We start from the raw sequence: 19121 nt of genomic DNA on the forward strand, positions 1-19121 counted from the left end.
TACATTGAGATATATATTTTAAAAGATATCCTTGTCGTTTGAGGATCAAAATTCCATGCTGTGACTTTTGTTGGCTCTCATCTGAAGTGTGTACAGGAACAAGGCAAAGGGCGGGAGGGAAGGAAAGGTGTAAAATTTATGGCTATTGAGGCAGTGGGAGAGTGGCTCAGTCCACTTAAAACTCTAAAAGCTCTGCCTTTATCTTTTTTAAAGAGCTGTGCAAAACTTCAATTACAGGATGTTTGATTTCATGGGGGGGAAATGCCCGCCAGTTTCCTATACTGCCCCATGTAGCTGCATGATAACAAAATGCTTGGCCTTGTTTTCGCCGTCTGCCTGATCAAGAAATGTGATGGGTGGGTCTTGCAGTATTTACACAAGGGGCTAACTGTTTTGTAAAGTGGAAAATTTGAAACCTCGGATCCCCTTATGGATTATTTCAGGCTGAACCTGTGGCTTATGAAAATAACTGTGGCCGAGAGAAGACGGGGAGCGGGGTTCTGTTTTCTTGCTTTTCTATCAACACACCTCCCTGAAACAGGGAGAATGAAAGTCAGGAGCGTCATCTCGTAAATAAGGATGGGGAGCTTTTGTCAGCCCAAGCGCCATATGGGTGGGGACCGAGGCAAAAGTTAGCAGAGCAATAAGTGAATGCTACTTTTGTTCTGCTAGGCTAGTTTCTTCGCACTCACACGCCTTCCCTTATTCTCCATCCTGGCAAAGAAGAAGGATTGGCAGAGTTCAAGGGACTCATTCCAGCCAGGAGGATGCAAAGTGGGTGTGATGGCCTGGGAATCAGATTCAGAAGCTGAACCTGAGGAATCCCAGCCTGCACAGGAGTCCCCAGCTGAGCCAGGGCTGGGGCTTGAGCCTCAAGCGTCCTCACCTGTGCCGGATCCTCAGGAGCAGACACCAGCTGAATCTGCTCTGGCTCTGGAGGTGATGGAGGACCCATTGCCTGCAGGTGCTCCACTCTCAGCCCCATCAGGGGATGCTGAGGTTGCCTCTGGGTCCAGTAACCCTCCAGCCTCACCTGAGCTGCAGAGGCTCAGGGCAGAGAGGCGGAGGGAACTAAGTTCTTGCAGGAGGAGTGCTCGCCTCCAGGCCAGGCTGCCCTGTGCCTCAGAGCAGATAAAAGCCAGCCAGCCCAGTCCCAGGTTGTGGGAGCAACATTGTTGGTAACCTGTTCCTGCCGGCACCCTGTCCTGCTCTTCTGCCAGAGTTCCTGACCCCACCTGACTCCTTGCCTTGGACCCAGCTTCAGCCTTGATGGACAGCCTCCATACCACACCCTTGACCTCAGACTGGACTCGGACCATGCTGCACGGTAACCCCCTGGGACAAGCATAGTGGGGCTTGTAAGAGCTGCTTCTTGGGACAGTGTCTCATCTGTAGAGTATCCCAAGAGCCCCAAGTCTGCATTGGGTCTCCATCCTTGAGGTGCCCTGTCCCGGTTGTGGATCCATATGGAAGTCTTAGAGGCCCAATCTGCCATGTAGGAACGTGAGGATGGGGCAGAGGTCTTCTTCTGCCCAACCCAGAGCAGCTCTTTTAGCCACTGCCTGCACAGTTACTCATCCACAAAGGAATTCACCCACCCCAAAGGGTTGGTGTGTGTGGAAGTCCCACCAGAATAACCTGCAGAAATTCCAAGGTAGTGACAGGGAGGGATGAACTGGCCTGGTTTGACTGGATTCCAAGCTGTATTGCCATCGCTTAACAGCATTGCGCTTAATTGCTACACCAGATCCTGGCTGGTGGGTTCCTCCTTCTGTCCCGATTTTTGCACCAGCCTAGCATTGCCATTGGAGGCTATGGATGTGGCAGTGGCTATGCCACTCCATCATTCCTCTGCTTCCTGGCCAGGGTTTGGGTTTCTATGCTCTCTGGGATGTGAACCAAATGCACCAAAAACACATTTAGATGTTTGATGGTGACAATCCAAAGAGAATAATCAAGGAAATTACAGGTTGTGGCCAATAAAGTTATCTTGCTGCAAGAGTTCTGCCAGTGCAATGGAACTTCCTTTCCCTGCACACACCCCAAGTCTGCTCTGCAAGATGTAGGCACTCCCATAATAGATTTGAGGGGCACGAGAAGAATGGGAGATGAAGTCCTGTTGCACAGACAGAAGTCCTTGTGCTGTTGAGACATTATTGGATAAAGCCCTGTTTGTTTTAAATTAGGAGGAAAATTAAATGCAAAAACCATTAGCGATGTTTTTAATGTGCTCAGTACATTATCCACAAAGAAATCAGTGTGTGTTCTGAGTATGCCCTAGATAAGTTTGAATCTTTGCTGCCTTAGATTGCATGTGTGCCTATACCAACATGGATGATACATTTGCTGATCATGGCCTCCTGCTGACTGTATAAATGCAAAATGTGCAGATCAGTATTTCCTAAAGATGGAAGATGGATGATAGGTGTAAATTATCTATCTATACCTATAATAAAAGTATAAGCATGTTGTTGCGCTGCAGTTTGCTTTGCCACAGAGAGGTGGCAGTGTGAACTACAATGTGGCAAGAGTCCATGTGGATGGGTGGCCCAGCTGATCTGCGGGGAGGTAGATCCTGAATAGGCTGCAACAGCCTCCTCCCCCAGTAACCTGCTTGCTTTGCTGGTTCCTGCCTGCCAGCTCTAGGGCCTCTGCCCCCAGCATTTAGGTCCCCTGGCTAGCAGGTACCACTGTTGGTCACCCTGTTCCTCAGCCAACTGGGGGAATCCTCTCCTTTTGCCGCTGATGAGGATGAAGAGTCAGTCTGCAAGGATGAACAGCATGGGAAAGGGGAAACCAGTTAGAGGCAGTGGCTGGCCAGCCTCATAATCCCCAGCTGCTTCTGACCTCCTTCCTGAAGTGTTCCTGCAGCTGGGCCACCTCTTCAGCCTGATTGGCTACAGCATGAATTGGAAAAGGGGAGGGTTGAGTGGGGTTATTAAATTGGGTGTTGGGCAAGGGAGGCTTAGGGATGGAGTGGGCAGGATTGGTAAGTGAAGCAAGCAGAGGTTTAAGCAGCCCCTAGTTTATTCTATTTTTTGTATATTTTAAATCTATGTTTTTATATTTAATTTATGTTTTTCTGTATATTTTCTTGCTGAAAGGTCTGTTGTGGCAGTCACCTGGGCTTCTGCTGAATTAATGGCTTGCATATTTATTTATTAAATTTCTTCCAGTAGCACCTTAGAGACCAACTAAGTTTGTTATTGGGATGAGCTTTCGTGTGTATGCACACTTCTTCAGATACCAAAAATAGTTTTTGAAAGTTGCACCATTAGTGTCTGTTTAATTAACTATAAAATGCAGCTATGGTTCTAGCCAAAGATCTAATAATTTGTCTGTTATAAATTTTTAATAGACTGTTCTGACCCGACTCTCTTTGTCTTGTAAAACCTCCAGGCCCTTATTAACTGAATACCTTTCCCTTCTGCCAAAGCCTGAAGGCAAGGTGTGATATTTTTTAGCAGATAACTGAGAGAAATATAGTCATAACGAAATAGGAGCCCATGCAGAGCTTGAATAATAGCTTTCCATTTTGGAATAAGTGATGGGGGAAAGTTCTTGTAAAGCGGTCTTTTTATGTTTCTGATTAAAAGGAGATGTGCCTTCAGCTGAATTTAAGCGGATAATATGCATTGAAAACCTCTGCTGTAGTTTCCATGAACGTGTCATGCCATTATTAAGTAGCATCACTCTGTCAAACTAACAAGCTGAGCACTTTTAATCACTGCAGCCAGATTCTCACTGCATCAGGCGGTACTTGCAAGAGATACTGTGTGAATTTGACACTCATCGTGAGTTGACCATATCCAGAAATGTGAGAAGACTGACTGACTTGGTCATTTTTGATTTTTATTCACAAAAGGCAAAATGACAAAACGAAGCAACATTATCCAGCCGCATTCAAGCTTCCCACCAATGTTAATTGCTTCACCACATACTTAAACACAGCACTCCGAAAGCACTGCCACTTAATGGAATGCTGAACAGAGCATTGTACACATACCTGAAACATAAGGAAACTTTGTTGGGTAGAAGTTTGGTTCAATTTAATAGTATAGTTGATGGGACTAATTTCCCCCCTTTATTTTTTTTATTGTATATTTTATACTTACAATTTATTTTCAGATATTATCCTGGTTGGCATACCTATACACAATAATTTTGAACTGCCTAAGACCATAGGAATTACAGTTGTTGAACATTTTGTGTATTTATGTGCAAAGTCACTGATAATCTATATTTTTAAAAAACAAAAAAAAGAAGAGTAGTACTTAAATTGGATTGGCCATGGATTGGGCCCCTTCTATGGTCTCCAGGCTTAGGTAGTGGTTGCACTTTTATATCCAGCGTGAAATGGCATATTCTTTAGATCGAAAATTGCATTCTTGAGTAGGTTTTTCTTCTCCATCCTGACATTGCCCAATATCACTTCTGCACAGTTCATTTCTGAGTGTGCCGATAGGCAGTTACTCTTCAGGACTGATAACCAAGACTATCCATACCTTTCAGAGTCTTTTATATCTTTGTAAATGGTTTACAAAGGTGTTGAAAGACCTTTTCGTTTGTGTAGGTTATGAAGTCATGCTATACAGTGGAGAAATCTTCTCCCCCCCCCCATGTAAGCCATAGCCACAAAACATCCTTACATTCTCTTTTGCCAATGAAACATTTCCCTTGAGTAATAAGTATCCTTTCCTTGACCAGGTACCCACATTTTATCTTTCCATTTTTTACCGTAAGAGTAGCTGCCAATCGACAATGCTTTGCTTGTATCATGCTAGCTGTAGTCATCACACAGGCAGTTGAATTTCACTGCTATTTTTGCTGGATTAAATCATCAGTATAAGTGAAAAGGAAGAGCAGTATATGAGCTTTTCCAAAATAAACCCAGTTTTTTTGCCAGAGCACACTGACACATTTTTAAAATATGGCACACATGCTTCTCCCCTTCCCATGCAATCTTCACAATATCCATCTCACCATATTTATAATCAGTCATTCTCAAAGCCCCAGGGCAGAATTACATATATGCAAAATCAAAAAGTTATACAATTAAAATAAAACACATAAACCAATTGCTAATAACCTGCAACAATCCTTCTTATTTGGGACACGGGTGGCGCTGTGGTCTAGGGCTTGCCGATCAGAAGGTTGGCTGTTCGAATCCCCACGACAGGGTGAGCTCCCGTTGCTCGGTCCCCGCTCCTGCCAACCTAGCAGTTCGAAAGCATGTCAAAGTCCAAGTAGATAAATAGGTACCGCTCCAGCAGGAAGGTAAACTGTGTTTCCGTGCGCTGCTCTGGTTTCACCAGAAGCGGCTTAGTCATGCTGGCCACATGACCCGGAAGCTGTACTTCGGCTCCCTCGGCCAGAAAAATGAGATGAGCTCCGCAACCCCAGAGTTGTTCGCAACTGACCTAATGGTCAGAGGTCCCTTTATCTTACCTTATAAGTTAAAATAGCCCCACCAAGAAAAATTCTAATAGCCAATACACCTGAGCCCCTGCAGGATAATTCTTATTTTGCAGTACTGATATCATGTACCATCTGAGCTTTGCTTTGTGGTAATTATTTCTACTTGTCTTTTTCAAATGGAATTTATATACTTTCTCCCATCAGTTTTCTTGTATTAACATACATATGCTGTTTCCTTTGTCTCAGGCCTATTTGATCCCACAGTCTTTCATTTGTTCCAGTTTGTAGTCCTAATGTAGAAGTATTTACAATTAATATATTTTCCCAGACATCAGTCTCTTTTATTGCGCATTGAAACTTAAGAATTCAGTTAAGAGGGGTTATAGATGAAAATATTCATAGGGCAGGGGTGGCCTCGTGTTCATTGCAATTCTCTACAGTCGACTCATAGGTAAGCCTCATTGTGTTCAGTAAGACTTAATTTCTAGGGAAGGACTATTGTGTTAATTTCTTAGTAAGATAAAATCCTGTTTTGTTCAAAACAATTAAAAACATGATTCATTTTAAAAATGCATTTTAACTAGAAAGAAAGCACTAGATTTGAAACTGAGAAGATAAAGTAGGCATGCTAAACTGCAAAACTGTCTTGCCTATGTCAGCACAAAAAAGTCTTTGTGATAATAGCTTTTCTGCACTTTAGCTCAACTATCCAGCATTCAATCTCCCGTCCTTTGCTAGAAAAGAGACTTGGAGATTCCATTTGAAAGAAGTAACTTATCAGGAGCTTACAAGCTTTGATATCTTGCTTTTAGTGTCTATTATATCAATACCCGGGAATAAAACAATATGGATAGAATAATCTGTGCTCCTATTGCAGTGATTTGTTTTATGAAGAAGTTTGTCAAGATAGAACCATCCTTTTGAGGTTTTACATAGAGACTGGCTTCATGATTTTAAGGCATGAGTTTGTTGCAAATTCACTATCCAACATACTGTTAACAATAAGATACTCTTATTATATGTATACCCAAATGAAAGTTATTGTAGGCTCTGAGAGAGCCACACAATGCCATTTGCACTGTCTTTGCTGCAAGTGAAAATCTGTTTACTGGAATTATTGTTCCATTCCTTAGTGAGCAATTTCAGCTCCAGTTACAATGTATGCAATAGATTGATAACGGTCCAGGTTTTTATGACTTTTTAATTCTTTATGTAGAGCCATTGAGTATGCTGTTTTTCCTTCATTTTAAAATATGTGCCTTTTGCTTCAAAGGATTGCAGCTCAGCTCCCCATGAAATTGATTAGATTAATTTATTTCCGAACACTTCCTGTTCAGAAGCTTATACAGCAATGCCTAAAAGGAGTTTTTGTTCATATGTAGCACATATATAACTGTATGGTTGAAAATGAGCTATTGCTTCAGATTATTATTTTTTAAAGCAGAATACAAGGGCCTGAGCTCATCATGCATTCTGAGTAAATAGGGCATATATGTTGAAACTTGGTTATGAAAAAATTCCTCCTAATCGGCTACCAGCAATTAACGCTCATTTGCCCCCCTCCTTTTCCTCTCCACCTGAATTATGAAAAGCCTGCATTGTACTAGCAGGGTAGACAATGGACAGAGCTGATAAAATGTTATGCTGAATCCTGGAATCTTAAGGAACTTGGTTCCCTTGGTCAGAGATATTCTCCTCATCCTGGTGAAAACAAACCTGAATCTTTCAGAACAGTGAACATGGTTGCTTGATTGTGACTTGGAAAGGTGCATATGAAATCATGTGGAAAGAGCTATACCAGAAAAAGTGATCTGAAGCTTACAGCATGCTATTCACTGAAAGTGAATTATTTGAAAATGATTCATAGATGGTATTTAACTCCGAGTAGGTTCGGACCCGGGTGGCGATGTCCATTAAACCACAGAGCCTAGGACTTGCTGATCAGAAGGTCGGCAGTTCGAATCCCCATGACGGGGTGAGCTCCCGTTGCCCGGTACCTGCTTCTGCCAACCTAGCAGTTCGAAAGCACGTCAAAGTGCAAGTAGATAAATAGGTACTGTTCCGGCGGGAAGGTAAACGGTGTTTCTATGCGCTGCTCTGGTTCGCCAGAAGCGGCTTAATTATGCTGGGCACATGACCCGGAAGCTGTACGCCGGGTCCCTCGGCCAGTAGAGCGAGATGAGTGCCGCAACCCCAGAGTCGTCTACGACTGGACCTAACAGTCAGGGGTCCCTTTAACTTTAGGTTGGCTAAGATTTATAAAACAGAATCAGATATGTGTTGGAAATGTAAAGAAGTAGAGGGAACATTCTTCTACATGTGATGGACATGTAAAAAGGTAAAAGCCTTTTGGGAAATTATTTATAATGAATTGAAAAAAATGTTCAAAACTATTTTCCCAAAAAATAACCTGGGTCCTTTTTGTTGGGGATAACCCAGACTGAAATTCCCAGGTGTCAGAAAAGGTTATTTATGTATGCAACAACTGTGGCCCATGTTTTGTTAGACCGAAATTGGAAAGTGAGTGAGGTCCCAGTTAAACAGGATTGGCGACTTAAATTGACAGAATATGCACAACTTGCAGATTTAACATATAGAATAAGAGAGCAAGAAGAACATACGTTTAAAGAAGATTGGAAAACATTTATTGAGTATATGGAAAATGACTGTGTACAGCTGAAAATGCTGGCAGCATTAAGATAAATTCAACAGAGTAAATAATTTTTGATGGATGTAAAAGTGGAAAACTGATTTGAATGGGTATAGTAATATATGCAGGGAGGTATGATATGTAAAATGAACTGTGGAAAGAGAAAAGAAAGGGAAGTCATTGGATATTTTAAAGTTTGTAAAAAAATTATTTGAAATTGTAACATTGAAATTTTAATAAAAATTATTATATAAAAGGAAAGGTGCATATGAAATCACGTGGAAAGAGCTGTACCGGTTATGGCAGATTTGCTGACTCCCCAACTTCTCCTGGATAAATCTGTTTTTTGCTCTATAGGTCCAGAAGATTTGGGTGATTGGGAGTATCATAGAATCATAGAGTTGGAAGAGACCACAAGGGCCATCGAGTCCAACCCCCTGCCAAGCAGGAAACACCATCAGAGCACTCCTGACATAAAATTAATTCTCTAAAAACACTCGGTGAAACAGAAATACTTCAGTGCTAAAAAATTTAGTTTGCACTGTAACTGAACAAATATGTGATAACTGAGGGCTTCTCCACAATGATCTAAGGGAGATGGTGATTCTTCAGGTAACCTAGAAACGAGATTTTATGCACAGTTTTCAGCATCTGTGCAGTATGCTGATGTGAAATGGCTGAAATAGCTGAGAGCTGCTATATACCAGCTGCAATTCCCAGACAACATACTAAAAGTTGCAGTATTTGGCTTGTTGCAAAACGGGTTGCTGGGTTTTTTCACAGCATGATACTTCTGTTCCATCTCTTATTAGGAGCGCTTGAAAATTTTGTCATACCAAATGCAGGAATGGGAAAGACCCTAACTCATTGTAAGAAGGCCTACTTGGAAGGAGGCAAGGATTGAGTAAGGAGTCCTAGAGACATATATATAGCTGCTTCTCTCGGTTGATGCTTTGGATTCACAAGAACGTTTAATTATCTTTCTTCCACTGCACTCGCAGTCCTCTCACAGCACATCTAATGTGTCTCTGCGCACAGTGTTGGAGTGACTGATCCACGTGGAATGAAGAAGCCTCTAACTGGCACTTTCAATTTGAGATACTTGGTGAGACCAATTTAGTTAGCTTGGAACGATCCCATCTGTGTGTCACTGATGGACCGTGTCATTGAGCGATCACAGTTGGAAGGCGGTTTATTCTGCAGGTAGGCTTCGTGAAAATGAAAACAAAATCTGGTGTAATAAAAAGACGGCATTACAGTTGAACTTTGGTTGTCAAACGTCATCCATTCCAGAACTTCCATTCCGGAAGTTGAATGTTTCAACTTCCGAAACATTCAACAGCTGAGACGCAGATTCCGATCGGTTGCCAGAACTTCTTGCACTCATACGGAAGCTGCGTCGGATGTTCGGGTTCCGAAAAACGTTTGAAAACTAGAGCATTTACTTCCGGGTTTTTGGCGTTCGGGAACCGAAACATTCGAAAACAGAGCCATTCGGGAACCGAGGTTTGACCGTACTGGGATGTGTCACTAGAAAAGGCCACAATTAGCATTTGGTCAGGTTTGGAGGTTTTCACCTTGCCATGAAACCTGTGGGCATGTGATCTGTCAGGGAATTGGATAACTCTCCAACCTGTCACCAAATAGGGAAAGTAGTTTTCCAAGTCTGTTAAGTGGGGAGAAGTGAATAGAGTAGAGATACGAGAAGGATTTAGCCAAATAACATGTTGCCACAGAAGCCTTTACAATTGATTTCTCTGCCTTATAGAGCCTTTTGTGAGGACTAGTTCTACTAGCCTGCTATAATGATGATGATGATGATGATGATAATTTACTATTTATACCCCACCCACTCTGGGCGGCTTCCAATAAAACACTAAAATACAATAACCTATTAAACATTAAAAGCTTCTCTAAACAGGGCTGCCTTCAGATGTCTTCTAAAAGTTTGGTAGTTATTTTTCTCTTTGACATCTGGTGGGAGGCCATTCCACAAGGCGGGTGCCATTACCAAGAAGGCCCTCTGCCTAGTTCCCTGTAACTTGGCTTCTCGCAGCGAGGGAACCGCCAGAAGGCCCTTGGCGCTGGACCTCAGTGTCCGGGCAGAACGATGGGGGTGGAGACGCTCCTTCAGGTATACTAGACCTTAGTAGGCAAGTAGACTCAGCTTTAGCGTTCGAAATTTGCCAGGTGCATTTTGCACCAGGCTACCAGCCACTTGTGACCAAGTGAAGATGCCAGATACCAGGATGGGACCTGACGTCTCCCCCATCTGAGGTGCCTGCCTGGCAATCCTTGGATCCAGACTGTTTTCACACACCAGCAACACATCCTGTAGAGTTCTATCTGTGATATCTGCACAAACAGAAAAAAATTCAGGAACTAAAAATACGATTTTCGAGCCGTCCGGCCCCAAAACGGCAACTAGGCATTTGGTTTTGGTAAGTGTAATCCCAGTTTAATGAGCCATTTGGTGCCCAACTTATATATCTGAGCTTCTAACACACTTCAGTTGGGAGGAAGTGGGAAATGTCCTTTTGAAAGATAAAATTCTGTTGGTCTTCTAGAGCATGGGAGAATTGTATACGAAATAAATAATTTCTGATCAGAGACTGTTTTAAAATACCATTAAATCTATATTGGTCATTAAGAGATAAATCTGGAGAGGAAGTTTTAACAAGATGATAACACACTCCATTATGTGGGTGCAAACATTTTAGCTGAAGTGTTGACAACGGATACCCTAATGCTGTAGAAGAAAATTCTTCACATAGCTGAGGATAACGGATAGCTACTAAAATAGCTGAGATTTTGAACGCAGTTTTGGAATGAAATTATTTTAATGGCATCAAGTGGCATTTAGAAAAACAAAATAGTAAAAACTGTTGGGGGTTTTTTTTGTCACCTAATTTTAGTTAGTACTTGCAATAATGGACTAGCAATAGAGCACTCACACATTATTAACTTATCTACGACAAAACCCCAATTGTCCTTTAACAACATGATCAGAAAGAGGAGCATTGTTTGTGTATAGTTGCAGCTTTTTACATTGTATAAAGTTTCTTTGAATGGTTGACAGTGCACTTGTGTTAATTATTGTAGCCGAACTTTATTTCCTGATTTTTCCGAAGAGACCACTCGTTGTATTGGTGTGTCCCCTGATAAACATTGGGATATCGAGATTATATTTAATCACCATGTGAAAGGGTAGATGATACGTTAGTGTAGGAAGCCTACTAGAGTAGATACGCAAACACATGGTTTTTTTTTGTGTGTGTGTGTGTAAAAATGTATTTTAGACAACTTCCTTTGCAAAATTTGCTTTGGCAGTGAACCTCAGCAGCAGAAAACTTCTGCAAGAAAAACACCAGAATTTCAGCCAAAGAAAACATTTTCTGCACTTGGTAGCCTTGCCTGATTTATTAATACCTTTTTGATCTGCTTGGACTTTGAAAGACAAATATTCATTAGGGATTGCATGCATAAGCAGCTAGTGTTTGTCTTGTTCCATTTAAAGAGTCCTACAGTGTATCATTTGAAAGTCCATGGCACATTCCCATACATCAGATGGTTTAATTTGACAAACACGGTTCAAGGACCTTTGAATTCAAAACCAACGATGGCCACTGATTCATTAAGTACTAGGCTGCATTACCACCAAATTCCCCAGATGTCTGGTGAAGCTGGCTGTCATTCATTTAACCATTTCAAAGTTGCATAAGTGTTGGGGTAACTCCATGCATAAGAGAGGGACAGTATTTTGCTTTGTTTCCATTCCAGGGCAAGATGCACTCATTAAATCCTGCCTGCTATGTAACAGTTAAAAATGGGAAGACCTGCCTAAGAAAAGGGTTGCAAGGTAGAGTAGTTATTTAATAATAATAATAATAATAATAATAATAATAATAATAAATTTTATTTATACCCCGCTCTCCCCAGCCAAGGCCGGGCTCAGGGCAGCTAACAAGCAATAATAAAAACAAGTTGAATGAATACAATTTAAAAACAAGATTAAAATACAACATTGAAACATTAAAATGCAGCCTCATCACAGGAGGAGAAAGGAAAGAGGAAAGAGGGGGAGGGGATCAAGTTGATTCCAAGCCAAAGGCCAGGCGGAACAACTCTGGCTTGCAGGCTCTGCGGAAAGAAATCAGATCCTGCAGGGCCCTGGTCTCATGAGACAGAGCGTTCCATCAGGCCGGGGCCAGTGTTGAAAAGGCCTTGGCTGTGGTTGAGTCTAATCTAACTTCCTTAGGGCCCAGGACCTCTAGGGTGTTGCTATTTATGGACCTTAAGGTCCTCCGTGGGGCATACCGGGAAAGGCGGTCCCGTAGGTATGAGGGTCCTAGGCTGTGATTTAGTGGAATTATTCACGCTAAAGGGCCTTGCATATCCTGTCCTCATCGTTTAAGTTTTCTGCCTATGCTAGGTGCTAGGTGCTAACTGGTGCTAGAAACATCCGTTTAGAGCCGATGTTTTATTTCTGCATTGTTCACAATTTCTGACTCAACTGGGTAAGACTGAAGAAAAAGGAGGGAATGGAGCCAAAGAAAACAAGAAATTTAAAGCAGGAAGCTTAAGAGAGAAGTGGAGAATCAGAGAGAGAAAGGAAGAGGAGGAAAATCTTTAAAAAAATTCCTTCCAGTAGCACCTTAGAGACCAACTAAGTTTGTTATTGGTGTGAGCTTTCGTGTGCATGCACACTGTGTATCTGAAGAAGTGTGCATGCACACGAAAGCTCATACCAATAACAAACTTAGTTGGTATCTAAAGTGCTACTGGAAGGAATTTTTAAATTTTGTTTCGACTACAGCAGACCAACACTGCTACCTACCTTTAACGGGGAAAATCTAGTTAAGGGCAGGGCAGCGTCTGGACTGTTGACTACTCCACTATTGACCACCACATTGGCACAGTCCCTATTTGTTGGGTATGTTTCTGTAGGCATATCCACCACATGTTGTACATTTTGCTGGGCATTTTCTTTCATTTCATGTTTTTCCACCCGCCTGCAAGTGCCTGTCCACCAGCTCCTCTGAACGCTCCTCCTTCCCTTCCTTCCCGGCGGGGGATCGTTGCAAAACACAAGAGAGGAGACAATGGATCAATAATAGGCTACAGCAAGCGCAGCCAGTCCCATTTAGTTCTTCGTTTTGAAACGCTTGCGCTCTCTTCACCAAAGCCTTCAAGCAGAGTTTGGCCACGGGGGGGGGGGGGAATATCACCCCCCTCCCTAAAATGCTGGCTCAGTCCAATGCAGAGTGAATCCAGTCTGAATGGAAACAGCCCATGCAATCCTTTCCGAGTGTTTGTGGAGTCAGACTGGGCTTGCATATGTAGGAGTCTCTGTGTGTCGGCCAGCTTTCCTCAACCCGGGGTTTTCCCAGATGTTTTGGATCACAACTTGCGCCAGCCAGCTGATGGCTCCAAAACATCTGGAGGGCTCTGGCTTGGAGAAGGCTGGAGAGTAGACCCTATTCCTGTACATTGGTGCAAGGAGTACTCTGGGAAGAGCTACACCCCGACCGAAAAGGGCACAAATCCCACAGTGTGCAGAGTGTATAATTTTTGTGCTCCTCCGATTCCCAGCTGTGAGAACTACAGATGTCATTCATCTGAGAGGAACAGATGTTAACTCCCTCCCCGCCCCCCAGCACCCTCAGAAAAAGAGAGATGTTCCATTAACTTACTCACAATCTTTTTGATTGTGAGGCAAGGCTTTAAAAGGCTGTAAATCTGCCTCCTTGTTACGGACGGCAACAATAGATTGATTTACGGCAGAAGAGCAACTGTTGGGCTTATGCAAGCTGAATGCATGAATGTGCAAGTTAGCGCCGGATTTTACAGAGGCCAGATATTATTGGTGCTGTGTTTTGCCAAGGATTTGAGTATCTTATTAATTGGACAGGGGGTTTTTACCTATGGATATCCCGAACCTGTCTTTGTGAGCCAGGACAAAAGCTGAACCGTTCTGCATAGCTGGTGCAGCATTGGGGCAAGCTTTTGTTCCAGCGGAGAGCAACGTGGTCATTGCAGGGCAGTTCTTGTTGTTGTTTAGTCATTTAGTCGTGTCCAACTCTTCGTTAACCCATGGACTAGAGCACGCCAGGCACTCCTGTCTTGCACTGCTTCCTGCAGTTTGGTCAAACTCATGTTAGTAGCTTTGAGAACACTGTCCAGCCATCTCGTCCTCTGTCGTCCCCTTCTCCTTGTGCCCTCCATCTTTCCCAACATCAGGGTCTTTTCCAGGGAGTCTTCTCTTCTCATGAGGTGGCCGAAGTCTTGCAGCCTCAGCTTCAGGATCTGTCCTTCCAGTGAGCACTCAGGGCTGATTTCCTTAAGAATGGATCGGTTTGATCTTAGGGCAGTCCTTAGCAGGCCAGAAATGACCAGAACTTGCTGAACCACTATCTGGCGACAAAGATATCTCCCAAACACATTGCTGGGGTCCTTTCTAGCTTTCACTGTGTGCAAAATTGAAGCCTTAGAATAGAGCCAGAGATAACATTGCTATCAGTGGATAAGACTTTCAGTAGCTGCTGGGCGTGAGTGACAGAGGCTATGCTCTCTGCCTTCGCAGCTGGAGGCCGTATGCTGCTGAAACCAGTTGGGGAGAGGGCTCTGGTGCTCAGTGTCCTGCTTGCAGGTTTTCCACCAGTATCTGGTTGGCCACTGTGAGAATGAGATTCTGGACCAGTTGACCCACTGGCCTGATCAAGAAGGGTCTTAACATTCTTGTGTTCTCAACATGTTTTAGATATAGGAGACTCCTTTGAAAGTATATTCATTGCATTTAATAAAGATAATGGTAAAGGGACCCCTGACCATCAGGTCCAGTCGTGACCGACTCTGGGGTTATGACGCTCATCTCACTTTATTGGCCAAGGGAGCCGGCGTACAGCTTCCGGGTCATGTGGCCAGCATGACTGAGCCGCTTCTGGCAAACCAGAGCAGCGCACGGAAACGCCGTTTACCTTCCTGCCGGAGCGGTACCTATTTATCTACTTGCACTTTGATGTTCTTTCGAACTACTACGTTGGCAGGAGCAGGGACCGAGCAACGGGAGCTCACCCTGTCGTGGGGATTCGAACAGCCGACCTTCTGATCGGCAAGTCCTAGGCTCTGTGGTTTAACCCACAGCGCCACCCGCGTCCCTTATTACATTTAATATCCCCATGCAAAAACACAATTTTGCTTGCTAGGCTCACTGTGTAGCAAGCAAATGGACCACTGGCTTCTGGTGAGCAGTCGATTTCTTCCCCCAACCTTGGAGCTGCATCGGAGATCAGGGATCATCTGGATCATCTGGTGTGGCGATCCCAGTCACTTCTCTGACACCAAGGTTGGGTGAAAGTCTGGGAATGGGTTGATCGCTTTGTATAAGCACGCTATTACAGTTGCCAAGAAATCACCGCGTAGCAATTTTATGCTTTCTTTTTAAAAGTTCACTTCTTTAGCCAATGTGGATCAGTTGGTAGAGCATGAGACTCTTAATCTCAGGTTGTGGGTTCAAGTCCCACGTTGGGCAAAAGATTCCTGCATTGCAGGGGCTTGGACTAGATGACCCTTTCAATTCTATTATCCATTCACTTGTCCATGAACATTCATATAGAGCTTCTACTCTGTTTTTTTAGGTCTGGCAACCCTGTTTAGGGAAGTTGTTGTTGACTGATGTTTTAATGTATTTTTAATCTTTTGTTGGAAGCCGCCCAGAGTGGCTGGGGAAACAATGGGCAGGGTATGAATAATAAATTACTATTACTATGATTATTATGATTATTATTTATTACTATTACCTAAATTTTAGAGATATGGATGTTGACTGAGCCATTGCTCAATTCCCCAGCATGCACAGCTACCATCTGCGTAGCAAATCTAGACTCACCCCATGATGAGGATTGTGAGCTATGTGTTCAGGCTGGGCAATATCTGGTTTCCAACATCACAATATATCCCTAGCTAAATATTGCGACACACCATTATATCACGATGTCAGATGGAGATATGTAGAGGTGAACAGTAGGGCCGGGCGATATCTGGTTTTCAACATCACGATATATCACCAGCTAAACATTGCAATATACTGATACATCACAATGCCTGAAATAAGGATGGAGATACATAGAAGCATTGGCTGGCTTCACAATTTTTCCGACATTGTGATTTGTGCATAGCACACACACATACATCATGATTTGCGATATATTGCCAAGTCAAAAATTACGAAACTGATATCACGAAATGGCCTTCAAACCGGTTTTGGATGATAGATCGATATATTGCCCCTTCCTACAGGGTGTGCATTTTGTCTGCCTTCCTCCTCATTCATTTGAGAGCTGAAGATGCAGTGAAAACAGGACAAGGCAGCTTTACTGGTCTATGAAATGTTGTTGTAGAAAAGGGATTGAGCCACAGGTCTCATCATCTCCATTTTTGGCTGTCTTGCTGGCAGAGGTGGATGTGCTTTGTTGATCCATCTTTCTTGAATGGACTCTTAATATTCTTCACCCAAATAACTTCACCGGGCTCAGTAACAAGCAAGGTGCCTCTTCTTTGAAGAGTGAGGGGTTGGAATTATGTTGTTTCTCTGAAAACAGGTTTTTAGGCAACTGAAGGATATTGAATCTGAATAGATTATTGAATACAGTGGTACCTTGGTACTCAAATGTTTAGGGAAGCTTTTAATGTTTGATGTATTACAGTATTTTAATATATTTTTTGGAAGCCGCCCAGAGTGGCTGGGGAAGCCCAGCTAGATGAGCGGGGTATAAATAATAAATAGTATTATTATTATTATTATTATTATTATTATTATTATTATTATTATTCCCAAACGAATCAGCTCCCGAACACCACAAACCCAGAAGTAAGTATTCCGGTTTGCAAATGTTTTTCGGAAGTCGAACGTCCGACAGGGCTTCTGCAGCTTCCTGCAGCCAATAGGAAGCCGCGCTTTGGTTTCCAAACATTTTGGAAGTCGAACGGACTCCCGGAACAGATTAAGTTCGAGAACCAAGGTTCCACTGTAGTTTGGAATAATTATATGCCCACAATATAAAATAACTGTGATCGTTTGCACCCAGAAATAAGGTAGAGGCTCTACCTTTAAACAGGTCAGGCTGTTTGTCCGGTCTGGTCCCTGTCATCTTCTTCCTGGCAGCAACTGTCCAGGGTAACAGGCAGAGGTTGTTTGCCAGACCTCTGAGGTCTTCCTGGCTGTGCTAAAAGGTAAAGAAAAGGTGTTCCCTTTTCTCTTCCCATCCTCCAGCTGCTCCCTCCAAAAGGGCCTGAACAGCTGGCAGAAGCCTGAACAAGTCTCCTAATCCTGTTAGGTCATCTTCGTTTTGAATAAATCTAAGTTTATTACAGAGCTGATTGGAACTGGTGGGATTAAGTGTTTATTATTCACATTGCCATAAAAACGCGTGCTGTGCTGGTTTTAGCCATTGCTACCATTTGACACACCTACAGTTTCGAAGCCCGCCCTGCCGCCTGAGAAATACATGCATTTCTTATTCTTACGAGCTCTGTGGCCATTTACTCTGTGCGCATAGCTCTTCCATCTAGAACAGTGCGCCCATTGTTTTCAAAACCGTTTAACACTTTGCGTTTCTCAACACATTGGCATAGGAAGAAAAGCTTTGCCCGCAGGGGAGGCCACACGGCTGCAGATCTCATTTGAGACTCTTTTTCTGCAAAGTAAATTGTTAATTATTTAAGCGTTGTGGTGGTGGTGGTGGGGAGGTGTGGCAACCAATGAATGTACCAATCTTTTGTGTTGATGTTTTGCTTGTGTGCTTTCTCCTCCCCTCCCGCATTTCTTCCCTGAAGTCGGAGCAACCCAGTCCTGCCAGTTCAAGCTCCAGCTCCAGCTCGAGTTTCACGCCGTCTCAGAACAGTCGACAACAAGGTACCGATAACGAGAGCGCACTTGGCCATGGCATGAAAGCCAGGCGGTGGAGCATGTGGCATTTCAAGGCTGCATCCCTTTACCTTTTATTGTGAGCGGTATCCGATGGAGCGCTTTGGCTAGCACAGTGACTTTGTGCTGCGCAGCAGAACTTCCTCTCCCCACGCGACCCCTAAATCTGTTCCGTGGGTTCCCTTCACCCAATCCGGATCAGATTGGAGGGTGCGCAGGAAGAGGAGGGGAAGGGGACCAGTCCATTGCACAAGCGGAAATCCTTTGTTGGGTACCACCCTATATGTTCATCCTCTGGGGAGCTCGGGCAGTGTATATCGTTCTATCTGCACCCCTGCTTTTTCCTTGCAACAACCCTGTGAGGTAGGTAGAGGTGGCCGATATATTGATAAATGGTCTGAAACTGGGATGGTGTTCAGATCGCGATAGTGGTTTCAGATAATTTGAGTTGGAAATAATAATAATAATAATAATAATAATAATAATAATAATAATAATAATAATAATTATTATTATTATTATACCCCGCCCGTCTGGCTGGGTCCCCCCAGCCACTCTGGGAGGCTTCCAATAAAACACTAAAATACAATAACCTATTAAACATTAAAAGCTTCCCTAAACAGGGCTGCCTTTAGATGTCTTCTAAAAGTTTGGTAGTTATTTTTCTCTTTGACATCTGGTAGGAGAGCGTTCCACAGGGCAGGCGCCACTACCGAGAAGGCCCTTTGCCTGGTTCCCTGGAACTTGGCTTCTCGCAGCGAGGGAACTGCGTGAAGGCCCTCGGCGCTGGACCTCAGTGTCCGGGCAGAACAATGCATTGCACCAGCTCAAATAGCCTGCAGATGGCAAAGGCGGAGGCAGGCAGAGTCTGAGAAGGTTTCAGAAGAGCAAATTCTCAGACTCGGTGTCTGCCTGTGCCGTTGAAGAAGCCCCCACCCTCCGACTTGCATGAGCCAGAATGGTATCAGGGCTTGCTCAGCTGGGGGGCGAGAGGCTTCCTGCCCCCCAGCTGAGCAGTTTAAGGAAGTCTCCACCCTAGTCGGAGCGGTAGGGGGGCTTGCTCAGTAGGGCTGGGCAATGTATCTCAGCTGCTGCTTCCTCCCTTAAGGTGGGGAAGAAGAAGCAGCC

At 43.6% G+C, this 19121-nt stretch overlaps 1 protein-coding gene across 6 annotated transcripts in view; it reads left to right on the forward strand.

Annotated features, from left to right (window-relative positions):
- MLLT3 (MLLT3 super elongation complex subunit) overlaps window positions 1–19121 on the forward strand; it is a 138698-nt gene that overhangs the window by 100623 nt on the left and 18954 nt on the right. For all 6 annotated transcript variants that reach the window (XM_082204929.1, XM_082204930.1, XM_082204931.1 and 3 more), the window contains one exon: window positions 17903–17981. In XM_082204929.1, coding sequence (XP_082061055.1) covers window positions 17903–17981 — 79 coding nt within the window. The remainder of the gene's footprint in view (window positions 1–17902; window positions 17982–19121) is intronic.

Source organism: Podarcis vaucheri (assembly GCF_965113315.1).
Source record: "Podarcis vaucheri genome assembly, chromosome: 17".
Lineage (NCBI taxonomy): Eukaryota > Metazoa > Chordata > Lepidosauria > Squamata > Lacertidae > Podarcis > Podarcis vaucheri.